Here is a 21,439-nt window from a genome sequence, read left to right as displayed (position 1 = left end):
TGCTAAAGTTGATGAGCGAGTGACTGAACCTCACAGTAAAGTGAGCTCAAATATTCTAAAATATAGCCTAATCAGTAAAACTGTAGCCTGACTGAAAATTCTCTGTGAGATGATTACTAAAAGCGTGTAATTTCATCCAGTGTTAATATAAAAAAAATGATTAGTGTAGCTTTAAAGGGTAACTTTGTTTTTGTATTTTTCAACCTAGACCCATTTTCCTATGGTTTTTTGTGTAAGTGTAGATAGGAACAAAAATCTTTGAAATGAGTCCAGTATTGAGCGAGTTGGCTGTGACCGACAGCTGCAAACTGGGATGCAATGCCTTGTAGGGTAAATGTGCTTTTTCAGTTTTGTCCACTAAAAATGCAGTTTGTGCCTCTGACAGGTTCAGATTGTTATTATACAGAGTCTGACAACATTATGAAAAGGATCTCTACAAAGATCCTAAACCCACCAGTCTCCATTTAAGAGAAGAAAGGTTTTATTATGTTTCTGTTGATTCTTAGTGTGTTTTTCAATGATAGAATCACTGTTTATTTACATGGAGTCTGGTGGGTTTAACTATTGCATTTTTTCAGCAGTTTCTTTTGGTGAAAAACAGGGATTTTTTTTTTTAAGAACTTGATCTCCTTAAAAATCCTTTCCATAATATTGTCAGACACTTAAAGGTGCGCAATTGCCCATTAACGTAAATTGTAGCCAGTTTCGCTTACTGCCGACTGCAGTCTTACTTAATACTGGACCAATGTCAAAGATCGCTGTTCCCATCAGTCACTTAGACACAAGAACATAGAGAATAGGAGATGAAAGAAAAAAAAGGAAGTTACTCTTTAAATCTTGTGACTGCAGACAGCACTGTACTACCCAGCAGCCTGTAGTGTTGAAAAGGTGGACCATTGGAGTCGTGTTTTTGCCAAAAATGATTGCTGTTATTGGGTAGCAATACGATTCATTTGACCGGGCGGCATTTCCTCTCCATGATCTGTTTTGGTGATCATTAAGCTCAGCTTTATCTTCTCGTTCTCACCTGCCAGTAGTGGTAGGCCTCTTAGCACTCCTCTCACTCCTTTGCATTTTTCCACTTGAATTAGTTCTGAATTGGGAGTTAACCTATTTCACATCATTGTCACACTTAATGTTTCTTGTTCCATCTGCCAAAATTCTCCTACTCTGAGATCAGTCTCATTAATAATTGTTTTGCCATCATAACTAGAGTTGCAACAGAAACGCACAACTTTTTGGTAAATTCAAGCCTTTGTAGTGCACAGAATTCCCATTTTTTATGTTATATTATATACTAGAAAATTATAACTTGCTGTAACAGTACAACATTATTGTCTGTTGTACTTTCATTGTGTGTACGTACCATTTTAATTACTTGCATGCCTACATACACACCCAGTTTTCTGGCATGAACTTATAAAATGCTGTATTGTATTCCAGTGTCTTCCTGTATTTCTGTATCAAAAGTTGCTCAGTAGGCTACACACACATGGTGACAGTCTGAGACAAAAACAAAGTATCTTTGTCTCTTTTTTCCTGTTCAAAAGCATGGTGCCTTTGGATCTGGTATATTAAACTGTGTTGGAAAAAATTTCTCCAACACTTGATTTAGCACAGTTGATTCATTTCATTGTAAACAAGTTAACATGCCACCTTCAGTTAATCTCATCCCAGTGTCTTGGTCTACTGGTAGCTCTAGCAGCAATGGAAGTCCAGCAACAAGCTGCCGCTTCAGCTTGGTCGCCTCCTTAGCCACCTTTCACTGTGAGTAAACAGAGGAAAGTTTTATTCACAGAATCAGTAAAAGTCCTGTTTATTTCTGTGTGCTATAACATTTAGATTATCACTGAGTAAGACCAGTTGATGCATCCACAGGACCACAGACGAACACTTTCTGTTCCGTCCAACTTTCATCAAAGAAAGTTTGTCCAAACCTTTTTTTCTATTCTCTATTCTATCGTAAAACTATAACACCTCTGTGACATAGAGGGAAACCCATGTTAACCTTTGACTGCAAAAAAACCTCTTCTGATTAAATTAGCCCGACTGCCCTGTCACGCTGGAGACTGAGGGGTCTGTCTCACATTTCAGCTTCAGCGGAGGCTCTGTGCCATCGGACGCAGACACATTTGAGGATGACTGAGGTGTAGGTGTATCAAAGCCCTTCTCCATCCTCCCATCTCCATTTATCCTCTCCTCCCCATGTCCTGGCGGTGACTCGTGCGTGCGCATGTGCTTGGCCAGGTGGTCATTGCGCATGAACACCCTAGGGCACAATGCGCAGCTGAACTTCTTGGCACCAGTGTGCGTCTGAAGGTGGCGCTGCAGTTCATCGGAGCGCGTGAATCTCTTGCCGCAGAAGAGCCAGTTGCAGACAAATGGCCGGTCCCCGCTGTGCCATCGCAGGTGAGCCTTCAGATGGGAGGTCTTGGCGTAGGCTTTGCCACAGCCGGGGATGTGGCAGTTGTGCATGTGCTTCCTCCTGCTGTCGTCGGTGCTCTGGCCCAGCTGTTCAGCGTGGACGCAGTTAGGGCAGCGACACGCCGTCTGGCCAGCACCTCTGGACGAAGAGCGGCGCTGGGGCTTGGGCCGGGCTGAGACGGCGTTCTCCTGTGGTTCGTCCAGGGAGAAGGGTTCTTGCTGTAGCATTTCAGGGGCCAGTGGCTCCATTTTGAAGCCATCCTGGGGGTAGAGGTGAGAAGAGTGCGAGACGGGATTGAGTTGAGATTGAGACAGGGTGCACAGCTGAGGGTCTGATCCGTAGGGCCCTAAAGAATGCTGCAACCCCATGGACCCCCCAGGATTTACTGAAGGCAAGCCGACACCCTGCCCTGTCTGCAGGTCTATCCAGCTCCCCGATTGGACGTCCCTGTGGAGGTCCCACCAGGACGGGATGTTCATGTCTTCTGAGCTGCCACTCGGTGGTGCTGTCCGTAACCAAGGCTCGTAAGGGTGGGCCATGAGGGAAGCTGGTGCAGGTGCAGGACTGTTGATGAGGTCGGCTGCTCAAAGTGCTTGTCACTATCTTTCGGGGCGTGCTGGGAGGATTAGCACATGGTGGGATGGCGATGTGTCGTAAAAAAACCTGCAAAAAGAAAGAACACACAACCTGTAATGACTTTAAATCTGGTGTCAAGTCAGCCTTCCTCACTCATTTGCATTTTCTCAATGACTTTACTGAACCTCCAGCAAAGACTTTGAAGTCTTGTGGTCATTTTTTTCCCAGTCTGAAAGGCTTTGAAATTACTCAGCTTCTGCTGATCTAACGCTTCGGAACTTCAGAAGTGCAGCCATTCAGGCCTAAATCCTCCTGTCTACAACATTTAAAAACCCCGAGCACACCTCCTTCATCGCCATGGATACTGCAGTTCTCACGCTGCATGGCCGAGGAGACAGAAGAGAGGTGGCGGGGGAGGGGGGGAGACAGACGTGTCCAGGCAGAAGCCTGCCACATGCATATGCTGCCAGGTACTTCCCATGGAGGACAGTCAAAGGCAAGTGCAAAGAAAACAACATCATTGGGCCTTGTGCAGAAGCAAAGGCAGCAGGGGGGGGATAAATGTTGGTGAGATTGGGGGAGGGATAAGAGTGAAGGGGAGTGTTGACAGGGGAGCAGTTTGGTAAAGGAAGAAGTTCCAGGGAGGTATGGCTGCAGGCCAACGTCTATTTGTAGCTCTCAGGTTCGTGGAGATGAAACCTGGCAGACACAAGAACCTGTTTTTTATGAATCACACATGATTTACAACAACAGACCTCCAGGCAAGTTACAAAAGGAGCCCCGTAAAACGGCCCGCCTCTTACACACTGGCGGCAGAAAGCGTCAACAGTTGCAGACTGACGGCATTCAGGAGCCTGAGAATGGGAGACCAACAATGACATGAGAACAATCACTTTTATTTATATTCTGGTATAATAATCATGGGCACACGCTCTGAAACCGCATCCTGTCCCCAACACACAAGAAGAAGGCTTTGGTGACACAAAGCTTGTTAAAGTTGGACAAGTCTGTGGAAATTTATGACAAAAGGCTACCAGCCTGCAAGACCTGTGCTCGTCTGCAAACATGTCCTAGCCCCAAACTATCTTGTTGACATCCACCACACCCCCATCCTCGAACATCTGCAATTATCTTTACAGCAGGAAACAGTAAAGAAGGCTGTAGAGGCTGGTATCTTAGTCTTGAGATCCCTTGTTGTGATCTGACATAGCAAACTGCACAACGTTAGTTGAGAAACAGGAGGTCAAGCTCCAGTGGAAGTCAGACATCCTGTGTGATGTGTCTGTAGATCCATCAGAGGTAGGGCTGTACGATATGAGATGACGATACTACTTGTGATACATAACCAGATATTGAAGTGTACTCAGTTCTGCGTTTTTGCTGCTTGAAGTATTCTGCTCAATGGTGCAATTAATAACAGAATATCGCAATATGTTTAAAATCGCAATATTAGCATTTTGAAAAAGGGTACGCAATGTTGGAAAGCCGAATCATTAGGCTCTAGAACAATGATGATTTATATCACGATAATGATATTACTTGCAATAAATAAACATATTAAAGAGTACTCAGTTCTGCAAATCTGCTGATTTCAGTGTTATGCTAAAATACAACAAATTGCTATTTGATTTAAAACAAATGAACCCTCACCCCAACCTAACACTACAAATACAGCTTCTCTAATCCAACGTCGAACACACACAAAAAGAATGACAGTCACATTTTAAAGTGCAGTTTTCACAAATAATCTCTGAGTGTATTCTTTCCGATATGTCGCAGCTTTTCGTGATTTGATCATTACCAATTGATTTGGCAATGAAGCAGACATGTTGTGCAGCCCTACAAGAGGCAAGTGGAGCGATTTGTTGAGGCGATCCGGCCAAACCCAAGAGGAGTACACGTCCTTTTCAAAGGGTCGCTCAAATCAACTCAGAGAGATGGTTTATATTGTAATGAAATCGTAAAGCAATTAGCTTGGAATTCCCTGATAAAATGTCTGGTGTTAAAGGCCAAGCTGATTTATAACATGGCAGCCTGGAGCCAGAGCTGCTGCTCTGTAATTTTTGGGGAATGCGACTCAGACGCACAGCGGAATAGCTCGCTCTTACTGACATAACCGTAAACAAGCAAAGACAGCAGCATCCTCGTCTGTCTGCCATATAGCTGGGAGTGCTACAAGCTCCCAGGGGAAACAGCTGGCATAGGGGGGCCCCCAGGCTGGGGGACGGCAGCATGGGGGAGGGGGGGTGGTACAGAGCAATGACAGAGCTCTGGTCATAAAACCTGCCCGACCAAGACCCAGCACAGCCCCCTGTTTACAAGTCTGCCATCGGAAAGAGGCACCAAGAGGAATCTACATTCTCTCTTTCATTTTTTAAAAGAAAACACTACACTGAGTGCAGTTTTCCTGAGTTTAAAACGTTTTTGAAGGGCTGCACACCGTATTTTCATTTTATTGTCATTGCGACATCATCTGGCGCAAGAAAGCCTTCACAAGACGCTCAGAGTTAGTTCAGTTCATATCAGCAGAAAACTGCACTTTAAAATGTTACTGCCGTTGTTCTTTTAGGGGTGCCTTTTGTATTAAATTCAATGTACAATTTGTTTAATAAAAGTATGTTGGAAATGGTTTCCTTCCATTTGTTTTAAATCAAATAGCAAATTGTTGTATTAAAGCAGAATACTGAAAGCAGCAGAAATGCAGAACTGAGTACAATTTAATATCTGTTTATTCATCGCAAGTAGTGTCGCTATTGCGATTTTCAGGAACATTATTGCATATTTTCCTCATATCGTGCAGCCCTACTCTTTTGTTGTTGTTGTTGTTCTGATTAGACTTTCCAACATTGCACACCCTTTGTCAAAATGCTAATCTGCTAGTTGAAACTAGCTAGAAATCATCACAATACGATATTATTGCGATTTCTAAACTTTCTGCGTTATTCTGCAATTTAGTAACTTTTTTCCAACTTCAAATATGACCCAAAGGAAGTCTTCGTCAACATCTGTTTTCTAGTACCAAAATGTAAAATTCTTGAAATATGATAAAGATCGATACATGACGTCCATGTAGCAATACAGACTAGTACTGCCATGGAAAATCACAATACTTTCCTGTATGGATTTTTGTCCCTACCTCTGCATTAATACATTTTGAGATCTAGTTTCCAAAATGATTTACTCGTTCAGTTCAATCCTCATTCGACCTCCGTTATTGGCTGCAAACAGGAGACGTTTGAAACTGTGGTGGAGAGGGCTCCCTGAACAAACTGTTATCCATCATGGATAACACCGACCACACTCTCCACCAGCGGTGGAAGAAGTAAAAGTACTAATACCACAAAAAAAGTTTGAAAGTTTTACAAAATGGAAACAATCCAAACAGTTCTGTCAAACAACTATTTAATTGTCTAATTATTTTAGCTGTACTTGTAGGCTGTCAGTTTAATTTATAATAAAACATCATATTTCCTAAACTGCATGTGTGCAAAAATCTTAATTTGTAAAGCAACTAGAGCATTCAGAATAAAAAGTACAATATTTCTTTCTCAAATGTAGTGGAGTAGAAGTAGAAAATGGCAGGAAAAGAAAAGACCGGTAAAGTACAAGTACCTCAAAGTAGTCCTTCAGTACAGTACTCGGGTAAACATACTTAGTTACATTCCCCCACTACTCTCAACCCCACACTGGTCCAACAGCGGAGCTCTTTCTCCAAGAGGCTCCAACAGCTTCTGCGTAGCATGGACCGCTGCAAGAAATAATTACTAACTACAACAGGCAGTACAACTTTTGAAAACTTCATCACTGAGTGTTAGATAAAACTCATAATACATCACAGTAATGCAATATGGTGCTGCTTCCACATTTACTGACATTGGCATAAATACTATTTAAGTGGTTTTTACATTTTTTTCAATTTATTATTGATTCTATGTTCTGTTTAGGTACTGTGTGTCTGATATTTTGCTGTTGTAGCAATGACATTTCCCAAATTGAGATCAGTAAAGTCTATGTGATCTAGTCTACTCTCATCCCAGACGTAGAATAACCCAGTTTGAACAGTGACACTGACTGACACTTAAATCTGACACTGACATACAAGTTGTTTGTCTTAACCCTCTGAGCTCTACGGGCGTTTCACATAGCTTCTTGAATTCTCCTTTTAAGAGTTTTTGCATATAACCTGATCCCCATGTGTTTCATACCAAAATGTTCACAACCAGAGCAATGTCTAAAGAGATAATTTGGCCCTAAAGCGGAAATATTTATCAAATCTCTTGTTAAAACATAAAATTAAATGTTGTAATAACGCTTTAATTGGAGTGGCGTCTTTTGCCCTCAGAGGGTTAACCTGCTCAGAGGACACGAAGGATGGAAAGCACACACACACACACACACACACACACAGAGGTCAGGTCAGTTGTCAGAGTGTAGCACAATCAAATTTAAATACTTTTCCATTCAAATTCTAACTTTCTGTCCTTTGCTCTGTGCCCATGTGTGGAAAAATGCTCATGAACTAAAACACAAACAACTGGATTGTGCCTAAAGTCTGACCTCAAACCAGTAAACACATGTTGAGTACAATATTAAAAGAGGAATGAAACTTAGATAAGAAAATACCATGACTGGATTTCAAATGAAAATACCAGCCACACCTTTCCTTTTTTCTCTAAAACACATACAGGTGTGACTCCCCATAATTTGTTAATTGCTTCCTTGTGAAACAAATGCATTTAAATGATTCAAACAAAGTCTTACAAGACAGAAAATCTGCATACTTATTAGTGTCTGAGTAGATTGCATAGAAAGCGAGCCTCCACACCTACAGGTCAGCTTCAGTTCAATTTAATCCACACATTAATCCCCTTTGTTACCTGAACACTTCATATTCTTATATTCCACACATATTGCGGTTTCATCTGCTAATATTAAACATTTAATGAATGAATGTGTTAACTACAATGTCCAAATTACAACAAACAGGACAGGAATAAAAACTCAGACTAGAAAGCAATTTTTGAATTTTATAAAATGCTAGGACTGGATTTTAAATGCAAAGGGCATTTGCACACCTGAGTGGAGGTAAAGTCGGTCAGATACAGAGCTGGAGATGGAAGGCTGATCTCTGCTAATCGCTTCCTTTCTCTGGATGATGGAGTCCACAGATAGTTTAGATATGGATGACAGTTTTACATCCCCGGTGATTTAGGAGAGTCTGTGTGATACTTATCCATACACAACCGTGTCAAATGCATTTCTGCTAAATATGTTACTATATAAAACTGCAGATCAGCTTTTTAAGAGCCTTTTTGAATTCTTCTCTCTCCACTATCAACCCACTGCGTCATCATCGTATGTGAGCGTGTTTTACACCAAGTGGGATGCCCCTGTTTTAACTCCAAATACTCATACGCACTTTTGTTGACCGACTTCCTGCAACGGGAAATTCTTAGCACAAGCTTGTTTACTTTTTTTCAGTATTCATGTTTTTAATGGCTCAGACAATAAATATTAACCGTACAAGCAGCATTGTATTTAGAAAAAGACGGTCATAAAATGCTACGTCTTTTAAAATTATAAAGTCAAAGTTTGTTTTAGTATTATTTTTTTAAATCAAGATGTGTCTGCACAATAAACATTTACTCAAGTACTGTACTTAAGTACACTTGAGTACACATTCATTTTCCTCTAACATTTCTAGTTAGTCTTCGGATTTAAATTTTACATACACACATTTTACAACATACAAACATGGGTTTATAACAAATGATGCTTTTTGGCTCTAGGAAGTAAATTAGATGTACCTCGACCAAGTACAAGATTAAAGTACTGCGTTCATATCCATAAAATCATCGATAACAATGATCCAATAATATGATAGTATAACCATGACATGAGCCATTCTGCATTTTGGCACTTTTATTTTTATACTTCAAGCACATTTTGGCACTAATACGTCTATGCTTTCACTTTGTGAAATTTCAAATGCACGACTTGTATTTTACCTTGTAGTTGTACTACTTTAACTACAATAAAGCGTTTGAACCATTGTTCCACTACTGCACATATATACAGTATATCTTATAAAGGCTTGTACTCGATCAATCACCACACTTAAACCATGGCGTTTTTGAACAAAAACCCTTTTTACACAGAGAATGAATAAAAACTACAGTCAGATATTCCAGATCCAGAATGATGTGCAGACACATTCAATATGTCAATATTTCAAATCCCATCATGTGCACTTTTTCGTGTTTAATCATGTTTTGTCTTAAAGAAAATGATTCGTCTCTGAATCTTAATTCCAAATCTTCTCCCTCTGTTGCATTTCCTACATATTTGTCTTTTATTGTGTGCTTCCTGCAAATCTTTCTTTATTCTGAAGTTGGAATCAGTTTCCCAGGGTTCCCTGGGGATTATTGCTTTAGAGAACATGACAACAAACATTAGAGCAGTATAAGGACATTAGACCACAATCTAAAACAAACAGCAGCAATGAGTGGCGGCACGTTTTCTTAACAGCATGAATGTACAGATTTGATTCTGTTATAGCTGCAAAGATGATCGGCAAGCTGTCAACTATTAAATGAGTCGCCCTTATTTTGATCATCGATTTTTTTTTTTTTTCATAAAAAAAGTGAAACTTTTCTACTACCACCTTCTTGAATGTGATGTATTCAAGTCTCACACATGCGCATGCACACACACACACACAAATTCATAATTTTGCATGAAAAAAAGTGAAACTACTCTGATTGCAGCTTCTTAAATGGGAATATTTTCTAGTTTCTTCCCCTCTCTATGTCTATAAACTGAATTATTTGAGTTGTGGACAAAACAAGACATTTAAGGATGTCATATTGGACGCTTGGGAAACATTGATCAACCTTTTTCACAATTGTTTGACATTTAATAGATAGAGCAGGACGACAGGGAGATAATCAGATTTCACGAAATACTTGACCAAACACCTTGATATTGATATTGCGGCCATATTGTAGGATTGGTGCTTTGACAATATACGATTAGATTTTATATAAATAATCACCAATTATGTGGATATCTTGACAAAGTGTGTTAAGGCAAATACCAGACGAGCTCCAGTCTGGTAAGTTCACAAAATAACATCAGCTTTTAGAACAAGGAAAAGACTAAACTTATGCCATGTTACAAACCAAAATCTGAAGCACAACATATTGATATAATATCGATATTTAAAGAGCAAACTAATGGATTAATAGTGAAAAAAGTCAACCGATAAATGGACAAAAATAAAAATCGCTAGTTGTAATTCCTTTTGTTCAAAAAAACACATACAGGTGTCATTCCCCATTATGTGTTAATTGCTTGCTTGTGAAACATTATTTAAACAAAAGTTTTTAAGACAGAAAATCTGCACGATTATGTGTGTCTGAGTAAATCACACCCTATAGTATAGAAGGAATGTGTTAACTACAATCTCCAAAACTCAACCTGTAAACAATAAATGACAATATATATACGTATATATATTTTTTAGGTTTGATTGCAGCTCTTATCTCTCTTCGTGGCTAATGGAGGCTATGTATCTAAGTCATGTCTCCAAGTCAAAGGAGATTGGTGCGTATGTGTATTTACAAAAAAAAAATTAACTAAAGTTTTTTTTTATCCTTCCTTTGTCTGCGTTCAATATGAAATGACTTAATATATAAACTACAGACCCTGTGAAAGACTTGAAGCCTATAGGGCTTAATACATTATTAATACAGGAGTTTTGGGTAAAGTTAAGAAAAATGAGATCAATAATACATCTTACATTTTATAACTTATTCCCCGTTAGATATTATTCTTAATCTTATTCAGTCAGTCAGTTTATAGATGATTATGTTTATATGTACCATCAATCCCTGCACTGTTCACTTTTGCACTATCCCCATTGCACCCAGTCTCCCATAGTATGTCACCTTATCATGGTCATTGCATTCCTGTGACTGACTATTGTTTTTATTCTTATGTATGTGTGATATATGTGTGTGTATGTGTTTGTTGTATCATGGTTGTCTTGTTACTGTGTGTCTAAAATTTCCTTCTGGATGAATAAAGTATCTATCTATCTGTCTGTCTATTTCTCTATCTATCTATCTATCTAATAATCCAGATCATTCAAACAGATGGTAACGCCATAATTTAGGTCGCAGTGATAGCAAATTGAAATTCCTGAGTTACCTGTTTGTCCTTTATGCTGCTGCTGCTGTTATTTTCTTTTTGGAATAAATGCACCTTGGGTTGGAGAAACTCAGTCTCAGTTCAGCTACTTCTTCCCTTGCTTCTTCGAAAAAACGTGCACAGGAAAAAATAATATCCTCATCATATTTCATCAGGTTTTCTGCTTCGCAGACGGTCCAAGTGAGGCATTTGCGGGTGTTTTGGCGCACAGGTAAGCAGCACTCACAACAGTGACAAACTTTATGATAGGCTGTGTGTCTAGAGTCCTCCAGGCTCCGCCCCCCCCCCCCCCTGCTGCTGGGCCGTCTTCCCCTCCAAAGATGCGCCCTCCTCGGCCGGAGGCGAGGAAACGGCCGCTTTGGAGGAAACACGAGGATCAACGGGACAGTCTGTCAGAGCCAGACTTGGTCCCGGTCCCTACCTATATACAGAGGTTCCAGTTTGCCAGTCCGAGGTTTCTGCCTGTTTAAAGGAAGTTGTTGGGTCTTTGTAAATTATAGTGTGGTCTGGACCAGGGGCGATTCTAGGACCAGAGCTTTAGGGGTTCCTGGCACCCTTTTAACCCTTGTATGGTATTCTGGTCAAATTGACCCATTTCAAATTTTTACTAGAAGAAAAATGGCCTTACATTATTTTCTGTGATAAACATGTATTCCTGACTCAAATCAGAAGATTATTCTAGATGCATTGTGTTTTTTCCATAGTGGACTTTTATTTGTGTTCTAGTAGAGACTGATTGCATTCCCTAAACATATAGTACATTGTCTCAATTGTTTGAAATTGAGATAAAGACAACATTTGTTAATAGATTATGAAGTAAAAGTTTTATTTCAGAATTGTTTTTAAAACCCCAAATAAGTCACAGGTCAATTTGACCCGAGGGATACGAGAGGGTCCCAAAAATGAAGGGTTAACATCATTTTGAAATGATCATCATTGAAAACGTTACTCTACTGTGATTTACTGTGACAGAGTGCTTTTACTTTTGACACTATAAGTGCATTTACTTTCTAATACTTCTGTACTTTTACTCAATTAAGAATGTTCAATGCAAGACTTTCCCTTAGAATGGAATATTTTTCAGCGTAGTAAATTATCTGAATTGTTCTTCCTTTGTCAACGATTCGACAACACAACGATTTAAAGAGCAAAATGTTAAATAGAAGCTCATGATGTGAGCATTTAAATACCCCTGCTGTGTATCAGAGGAAAATGTACTCTGTACTTACTTTATCAGAATGTACCTACATCTGGATAAGTATCATGAAGATTTAGTCAGAGTTAGTTAAAAAAAAAAAAATAGTTATTGCAACCCATTAACATGATTGGCGTTTGACACAGCAGTTTGAGAAAACCTACTCAGCTTTATTCAGGTAAAGTTTTTTTTTTTTTTTTTGGTCAAATTACAACCTATTCCAAGTCGTTATGAGGAGATATGGTCTAAGAAATGAATGATACACTCATAAGTATTCTACTTTTATGTCTGCAGCACCTTTAATCAATACTGGACATAAGTAAAGACTAACTCAAGAGGTTTGGTAACTCCTCGTGGTGTCTTATGTGACACTTCGTCATAGTTAGGGTGAGGAACCAGATGGAGATCAACATCTCCACTGTGTCGGTGCAGTAACGTGCTCAGTGTAGTGACTGCAGCCTGTGAATCAGAGAGTTGAGACCTGGAAATCCTTTGATTGCGGACACTCCTGAGAGGTGGTTTGGCCTGGGCCAAAACACTGGCGCAGTACACAAAGTTGGAGATCTTACTTTGCCGAACAAACAGTGCACCCGTTCAGCTTGGGACAGCCTGAACCAAGTATGAACTGTGTTAAATATGACCATTAAACTGCTACATAATGCCAAATGTTACATTTGTCCCAGCTTGCAAGTCTTGTAATATGTTCAGTGTTGCAAGAAGTTATTCAGATCCTTTACTTGAGGAAAAGTACTAATATCCCACTGTAAACATACTCTGTGACAAGTAAAAGTCCTGCATTGAAAATGTAACTTAAGTAAAAGTATGTAATTATATCATCAGGGAAATGTACTTAAAGTATTAATAGAAAAAATACTCCATGCAGAAAAATTGTCACTTTTTAGAAACTGGTTCTGTTTCAAAGTGTTTCATCCGCTAAGGATTTCAGCCGTACCTTTACATTGTTGGGTAGTTGTATTTATAATAAAAACATTGTATTTTACATTACGACATGTGTTCTGTGTGCAATAGTCTTAATGTGTAAAGTAACTAATAACTAAAGCTGTCAGATGATTGCATTGGAGTAAAAAGTACAATATTTCTCTTTACTTTTACAGAGAAATATTCTACAAGTAGAAAGTGGCATGAAATGAAAAGACTCAAGTAAAGTACAAGTACCTCAACATTTGGTCTTAAGTACAGCCCTTAAGTAAATGTACTTTGTTACATTCCACCACTGAACATATCATAGTTTATTTGACTTCAGTGGCTATAAATTTGAATCACACATTTAATAGTTTTTCTTCTTTTGAGGGCTTTTTTTTATTTTCTCTCCTTGCTGACTTAATTCCTTTCCTGTTACAGCATGTTGGTGGAGCAGCTTCAAATCAACTGACAAACAGAGACCACAGACAGGCCGGCGGGAAGTCACTTCCTACCCTCTCTGCTCCTCTTTCTCTGAAGCTAGCACTTTACAAACGCTGACTTTGAACTGATTACATGACGGTCATATAATGGAACCACAGGACGATCAGCAAATATTGACAAAGTCTTGTCTCGGCACGCGCCTCGGTACATATATACACACCTTCAAGCCATGAAATGTTGTTTCCCAGAGCACATTACTTACGGTAACAGACCTCTGCTTCGATTTTAGCAGATCACAAAGAAATCTGATATGATTGCAAGAATATTCAGACAGAAATGAATTATACATGGCATATTTGTTGCTGACACGTGTAAAATGCAGTCTAAATGAAAATGGTGTAATGTCTCTGCATCTCACATCTTGCTGTATTATGTGCTAGTACACATAGAGCAGATCAGGCCACTGAATTAAAGACCACACACCACGTCTAAATGGTGTTTACAGGCATCTTTAAATAGTCAAGCATATTTCCTCATGAACACAATGCAGCACAATCAGAAAGAGATTGCTTAATAACATTTAATTACAGTGCAAATTCAAGTAGGGGCTTACAAATTCTCCTAATGATTTAGATGTGTTTAGATAGCTTGTTTGACAGTTTTTATGTCTGTCACTGCTTACATGATTTTTTTTTTGTATAGGTGTTTATGCTGTGTGTACATGCAAATGTGTGTGGTTCTTTAAACTCTCTTGCGAGGACGCTTTTCCTGAAGAACTAGCATTTACTGTTGTCATCGATCCAGCAAAAGCCTTGTGAATTTTTACGTGGTGAAGTAGCATCTATTTATATAACTGCAGTACCTTTTGATCTTTACAGGTTTACGCTGTTGTCGTCTTCAGCAAAAACCCATTCACCTACACAGGTTACGTTTCACTCATCATGCCGGAAAGCACATACAATGTAATAATGTCAATTTCAATGTTTGGCACTCAGTTTGAAGACCTAAATGACACAGCGTGTGTGCTTATGATAAAGCTGCCATCTTGGAACATACTGCCAAATTCTTGTCAATTCTTAAGTTAGTTGTCACCAAGTTTTTGTCACATAGCCTTATGTACTTAAGTTAGTTGTCAATAAGTTTTTGTCACATAGCCTTATGTGCTTAAGTTAGTTGTCACCTAGTTTATGTCACATAGCCTTCGGACTTAAGTTAGTTGTCACTTACTTTATGTCACATAGCCTTATGTGCTTAAGTTAGTTGTCACCTAGTTTATGTCACATAGCCTTCGGACTTAAGTTAGTTGTCACTTACTTTATGTCACATAGTTTATAGTTTATTATACTAGTTTATCTAGTTTATCAACTAGTTTATGTAGTTGCCTACATGTCCATTTTTTTGTTTAATTCATAAAATATGTAAAGAGAATTTCTGGTATTACGGGAGTTAGTAGGATGTCACTGCAACCAGCCAAGAAATAGTCCAGCACAAAACACAATGTGTCATACATTGTACAGATTAAACAAACAAAATATTACGTAATAATTAGTAAAATAAGAGGTGGATTTTAGAGACTAGCTGCTTCCCCCAGTTACCTGTCTTTTGACTAAGCTAAGCTGACTGGCTGCAGACACTAGTTTCATACAAACATAAATCTTCGGACAATAAAGCACATAAACTGCGGCTGTGTCTCAGTGGTAGAGCAGTTGCTAGCCAATCAGAAGGTTGGTGGTTTGATCACCCTGGTCCCATGTCGAAGTGTCCTTGGGCCAGACACTGAACCCTGGGGTGCCCCCGATGCTGTAAATGTGTGTGTGTGTTTGTCTTGTATGGCAGCCTCGGCCACAGTGTGTGAATGGTGAATGGTTCCTGTACTCTGTAAAAGCGCTTTGAGTAGTCGTTAAGACTAGAAAAGTGCTATATAAATACAGTCCATTTACATAAGCGTGTTTCCAGTAACTATTCATATAATGGCTATAAATGAAAAGCCAACACAGACATAGTTAAATGCTTTTCTTTTGCTGAAACTATTTTCCCATGTCCTACACACCCTAAATACCCCGTATGATACACAGCTTGTTAGTATCTATTGTTTTTTTAATTACAATAATCAGTCAGGAACAAGTTTTTGGATCTTTTGCTTTAGTTTCGCTGAAGGTCAAAACTGTTTACGTGAGACAGTCGGTTTGAATTCACAGTTTGTGAGTAACTGTGTTTCTGTGTATACGACTTAATGGGAGCTTTCTTAATAAAGGAAACGTGTTTTGTATACATGATACCCACCATATAAAGTTGGTTCTGATTTAGATTCACTGGCCTCTGGCTGGTTTGACTTGTCTTTACTGGAGTCCCACGGGAACCACACCACTGTCCCAGACAAATCCTCCTGCCAACACGCCAGCCTCCAGAGAGCTAGGCCGGCTAAAGCCTCACTTCCCTTCCAGAGGCAGAAAAAAACCCCAAACAAAGTAAACAGTAAGCACCTAGTAGTCAACTTCCTTATCCTTGTTAATTATTCAAAATCCCGGAGGAGAGACCGGCCCACAGTTGTCTTCTGAGTCACTTTTTTTTTTTTCTCATACAGGCACTCACTCACCACAACGGCCCCCCTCTCCTCCTGCCTCCCCTTTCAACTTCAAACCCAGTCATTTCTGCAAGCTGCGCTTTGATTGTACCAAACACCTGTATTTTTCGAAGAGAGACTTCCTCGCGAGCCCCCGCCCCCCATCTTTGATTGTTAAACAGCAGTGGCGCCGTCATTACTGTCTGTGCAACTGATGCCGCCCAGCTTCCCCTCCCATCTTCCACCTCTGCCTTTTAACCAGAACTTTAATTGCTCAGAGAAAATGTGGATTGCTTTATTTTATCTAATTTTAAAAAACCCTTTTGTGTGTGTGTGTGTGTGTGTGTGTGTGTGAAGGGTTGTAAAACTTGAAATGTGCTTGACTGGATTTATCGGATGAGGTGGATATGTTCACACATTTCCTAAAAGCTATACACAGCGCACTCAAAACAAAAATTCCCTGAGATTTGTTGAGGTCGATGGGGGAACTTTTTTGTTAAATTTAGAGCATAAAGTTGGTAGCAGCCAGATGGACACAGACTCCCAACATTTCCACCAGTAATCCTCCAGGAAGACAGACAGACATACATACACATATATACACAAACACACCTTTGCAGCAGTAATACCATACTTTATTAGAAGGCCTCTCCTGCCATCCTGTCTCCCCCCTCAGATTAATATCCTCTGGGATTCTAACCAGCTGTTTCCGTCCCATAACACCCCTCATCTTCCTCCGGCCGGCCCTCTGCTTCACATGGCAGGGCTTAAAAACTGGGCCACAATGCCTGCGTGGCTTTAGGAGAGGTCTTTGGCTTAGCAGTGCCTGTGTGTGTGTGTGTGTCGATATGTGACTTCACCAAAGCGAGCTGAATGCCGGATCTCCTGTCCACAAAACTGAGAACAGCCACTTAAGAAAGGACAAACACAGACAGACGTAATTTGATACATTATCTGGATTAGTTTTCTAGCGCGTTTGTTGCCATTAGTACAGCCACTTCTACAGAATGGAACCCAGGTTGAATGTCAACGAATATGATGTTTTAACAAGACAAAGCAAAGGCCAAAGAATCCATAGCCAATCTTGTTTTTGGCTTTAGACGATGATGGAATCTTTGTTCTAAATCCTTTTTCTTCATTTCATTCTTCCACACAACTGTTTGTTGCCAACATGATTTGATGTATTGGTGTATTTACAAGCTTTTATTTTCACTCTGTCTGTGCTTGTTTCTGTGCCAGAGTATGTGTGTGTATGTGTGTGTGTGTGTGTGTGTGTGTGTGTGTGTGTGTGTGTGTGTGTGTGTGTGTGTGTGTGTGTGTGTGTGTGTGTGTGTGTGTGTGTGTGTGTGTGTGTGTGTGTGTGTGTGTGTGTGTGAGTGTGTGCGTGCGTGCGTGAGTTCGTGCGTACTGTATGCAAGGACTCACTTGGGTGTGTCCGCTTTTGGCTCAGGTGGGTGTTTACTTCTCATGGTGTTTTTACTGTTTGTGTGCAAGAGGCAGACAGGATGTGCTTGTCAGCATGCTCCAGGAGATGAAAGGACGGAGAGGGTGTGGAAGAATCCGAGTGCCGTTCAGGTAACAGGTTGTCTATTAAAAAAAAAAAATTCTCAAGAATTCAGCCCTGTTGCCTTCAGCATTCCCAGTGAGCCACGAGTGAGCACCACTCACCACCAAGCTGCTTTAAAAAAACAACTCAACACCTCCTACAAAATCTGGCCATAACTGAACAGCAATGGGGTCCAGGTGCTCGATCGCTAAAACACCACCATTAGTCCAAAAAAACATTCAGGGCAGCTCGGTTGGGGCTCCTTGTTTCCGACACGCTCAGGTGTGCGTGTCAAGGGTTATTACACTGCTGCCATAAAACGGATTGCATCACCAACAGACACAACATGAGTCAGTTTTAAGAATGGAGGCCTACTGACATGCATATTGATGAGCCACACTTACTGACATGACAACAGTCTAGCGTAGACATACTGGGAATGTTGTCAGTCCCTCCAATGCAGTCGAGCAGGCTGAGATGATTAAAGTTAGAAATTACAGCAACAACATCCTTGACGTTGTCTATTGTCTCGTCTGTTGTTAACATAGATGAAGTTTGTAGTTTGACGTCTCTTCTATTCTGTTCAATTGACGGAATTATTGGGAACAGAGAGAGTGGAGACCAGTGGGTCGGCCCAAATGACCATATTATTTGTAACCTGCAGTGATATTTGCCTCAGCAGTCATGGAATAAACACACCAAGCATTTGATGAGTTGAAGAATTATATTTTTTACGGTATGTAAGAGAAGAGAGTCAGTCTTTATGGTTTGAGAAGAACACTGAAGTCTCACACGATTGGTTCGCTACGGCAGTCTTTTACTTTCACCCCGATGGAAGTGAAGTGAAAGAAATTCTGTTTTAAGTGCTTGTGGAATTAAGAAATTTGCCTAATTATTAGAGTTTTTTCATTATTCATTATTCAGTGTGACATCAAGTTCATCTTTTTTGCTGTAGGGAAAGGCTTTAGCCCTAGTCTATATCCACAACGATCCACTTCCAGAATTCCTAGAGTGCCGCCAGAAATTCCGCTTCCTCTGTGTTGTTATTTTAACCTCCGGTGGATTTCTGAGGACTATGGTTACCTGTTCCTCAGATCTCTGCAGGGTGAATCCAGACAGCTAGCTAGACTATCTGTCCAAGCTGAGTTTTCTGTTGCACGACTAAAACAACTTTTGAATGGACATGTTCCACCAAAACAACATCCTTCCCGAGACTATTTTGCAGAGGCGCTGTGGCTCAGTCCGGCGCTGGGCAACCAAGACAATTGTGATTGGTTTTAAAGAAATGCCAATAAACCCGAGCAGGTTTTTCTCCCATGTCAGAATGCTGTGTGGACTAGCCAGACCTTCCTCCACAGTGCTGTGGGGGAAGGTCTGGCTATGCGAGACTTTAAACCAATCAGTACCAAGTGATGGCTAAAAATAATAAAATGGAGGCCTGGGCAGCACTTCGGAGATCTCAAACTAGGGTCGCACAACAAGTTGTTTTCTTCTTGTGTGTGCGATATAAACTTATGCAATAAACACATCGAGACAAGACTGTGACACAAGTGTAAGAAACTACTTTAATGTAACAACCAATCTTCCAGACACTTCAATTATAAACAAACTCTTGATGTTCTTTTTAAAATTATCTTGATAATAATTTTCTTTCAGTTTTTGTAATCAACAAGCAATTACTTGTATTTTAGCAGTATACTGAAAGCAGCAGAAAAGCAGAACTGAGTGCACTTTAATATCTGTTTTAATGTATTGCAAATAATATTGTTATTGAAATATCTGCCAACATATTGCATGTTTTGCTCATATGGTGCAGCCCTATATCGTCTGAAACTGGCATTTAAAATAATCAAATATGTTTTTCCAGAATATGTGTCCACACACAGTTTCACTAGACCTTCTTTTTATTCAAGAAATACTCTTTATTAAAACTGCTATCATCCAGAGTAGCAGGGACACTGCTAATAGAAGACATGTTTTTAATTCAGTTTTAGTCCCACCAAAGTATCTGCATTGCTAGATACTGCCAGAGGTAAACTAGAAAACATGTCTTCTCATAATTTGGGTGATTTGACCCTTTAAAATCTCAGTATTAAGAACAGCTTAGATTTCATCAATGCAAAGAGCAGAGGGGGGCGTGTTGGTGTGTGTGTGTGTGTGTGTGTGTGTGTGTGCGTGCGTGTGTGCGTGTAAAGATTGAGCCCACAGACAGGAAGTGTCAGCGACTTAATTCAATGAAACACCGACGATGGGAGACGAGTCACCCACTCAATAAACCCACTGACACACAGGAATTCACCCAACTTTAATTACACTGATTAGCCAGCGTGTGATCCAGAGTACAGTAGTGCATAGTGTGCTTTCCACCGTGCAGGACAAGACTGCAAAAGAAACATTCTATACAACACTTTATCCTGGAGGGCACTGCAACATGTTTTCTTCAAGGGTGCTTCATCAAGTTTTCTCTACTGGAGGGCACATTACCATGTTTTATATCTACCATAGAGGCATCCAAGAGGGCACTTTCACTATGTTTTTTCTGAACATGGGGGCATCAAGGGGGGGCCATTTAGGGGATTTTTTCAAAGGGTTTTCCATCTGATGGGATTTTTGCTTCAAGATGTTTCATTACAGAAAGTGTAGTCTATATCCACGATTCTCCACTTCCGGGATTTCTCCATTGCCGACGGAAATCACGCCAGATTTCACCCATTTATGCTGGATATCCGTTGCCATGGTCTTTCTGACATTTTTAATTCCTGAGGACTATGGTTAACTGGTCCTCAGACCTCTGCAGGGTAAATCCAGACAGCTAGCTAGACTATCTGTCCAGTCTGAGATTTCTGTTGCACGGCTAAAACTACTTTTGCACGTACACGTTTCACCAAAACAAGTTCCTTCCCAAGGATATTTTGCAGCGGCACAGTGGCTCCGTCCGGCGCTTAGCACCGCCCAAGACGATTGTAATTGGTTTGAAAAAATGCCAATAAACCAGAACACGTTTTTCTCCCATCCTGTGTGGATGCTGTGTGGTCTAGCCAGACCCTCCTCCGCAGCGCTGTGGAGGACGGTCTGACAATGTAAGACTATAAACATAGTAAACATTATACCTGCAAAACATCAGCATATTAACATTGTCACTGTTAGCATGTTGCTGACGACAGCATTGGCTCCAGCACAAGCACCACACAAGCACCCTAAGGACAGCCTCATAACGCTGCTATTATGGCTGTAGACCCTGTCTTGTTTAAAGGTGTACTCCACCAATGTTTCATGTCATTGTTAATTTACTACATATCTTGTAAAATACATTGCCTCCTGTGTCTCTGGAGGAGCTTTGTTTCTCATGTATCTCCGAATATTACCTCAAATTATGTTATTAGGGTTATCTTGGCTTGTGCTTGGAGACATTCAAGATTCATAACAGAAAGCCTGGGTTAAACCAGAGTATGTTTTTCTCCCATCCCGGAATGCTGCGTGGACTTGTCAGACCTTCCTCTACAGTGTTGTGAAGGAAAGACTGGCAATGCAAGACTACAGAAAGTGTATGAAACCCAT

The 21,439-nt window shown here is 40.2% G+C and overlaps 1 protein-coding gene across 1 annotated transcript; it reads right to left on the bottom strand.

Moving 5' to 3' along the window:
- Positions 1-1,285: 1,285 nt before the first annotated feature.
- LOC117955961 (transcription factor Sp6-like) lies at positions 1,286-11,457 on the bottom strand. Its single transcript, XM_034890771.1, has 2 exons — positions 11,213-11,457; positions 1,286-3,088 (listed from the first exon to the last, which is right to left on the bottom strand). Exon 2 carries the CDS (start codon positions 2,962-2,964, stop codon positions 2,041-2,043), a length of 924 nt encoding a protein of 307 aa, XP_034746662.1. The 5' UTR covers positions 2,965-3,088; positions 11,213-11,457; the 3' UTR covers positions 1,286-2,040.
- Between the last annotated feature and the right edge of the window lie 9,982 nt (positions 11,458-21,439).

Source organism: Etheostoma cragini, chromosome 2 (genome assembly GCF_013103735.1).
Source record: "Etheostoma cragini isolate CJK2018 chromosome 2, CSU_Ecrag_1.0, whole genome shotgun sequence".
NCBI classification, from domain to species: domain Eukaryota; kingdom Metazoa; phylum Chordata; class Actinopteri; order Perciformes; family Percidae; genus Etheostoma; species Etheostoma cragini.
Note: the sequence above shows the minus strand (reverse complement) of the source record. Positions and strands in the feature narration are given on the sequence as shown.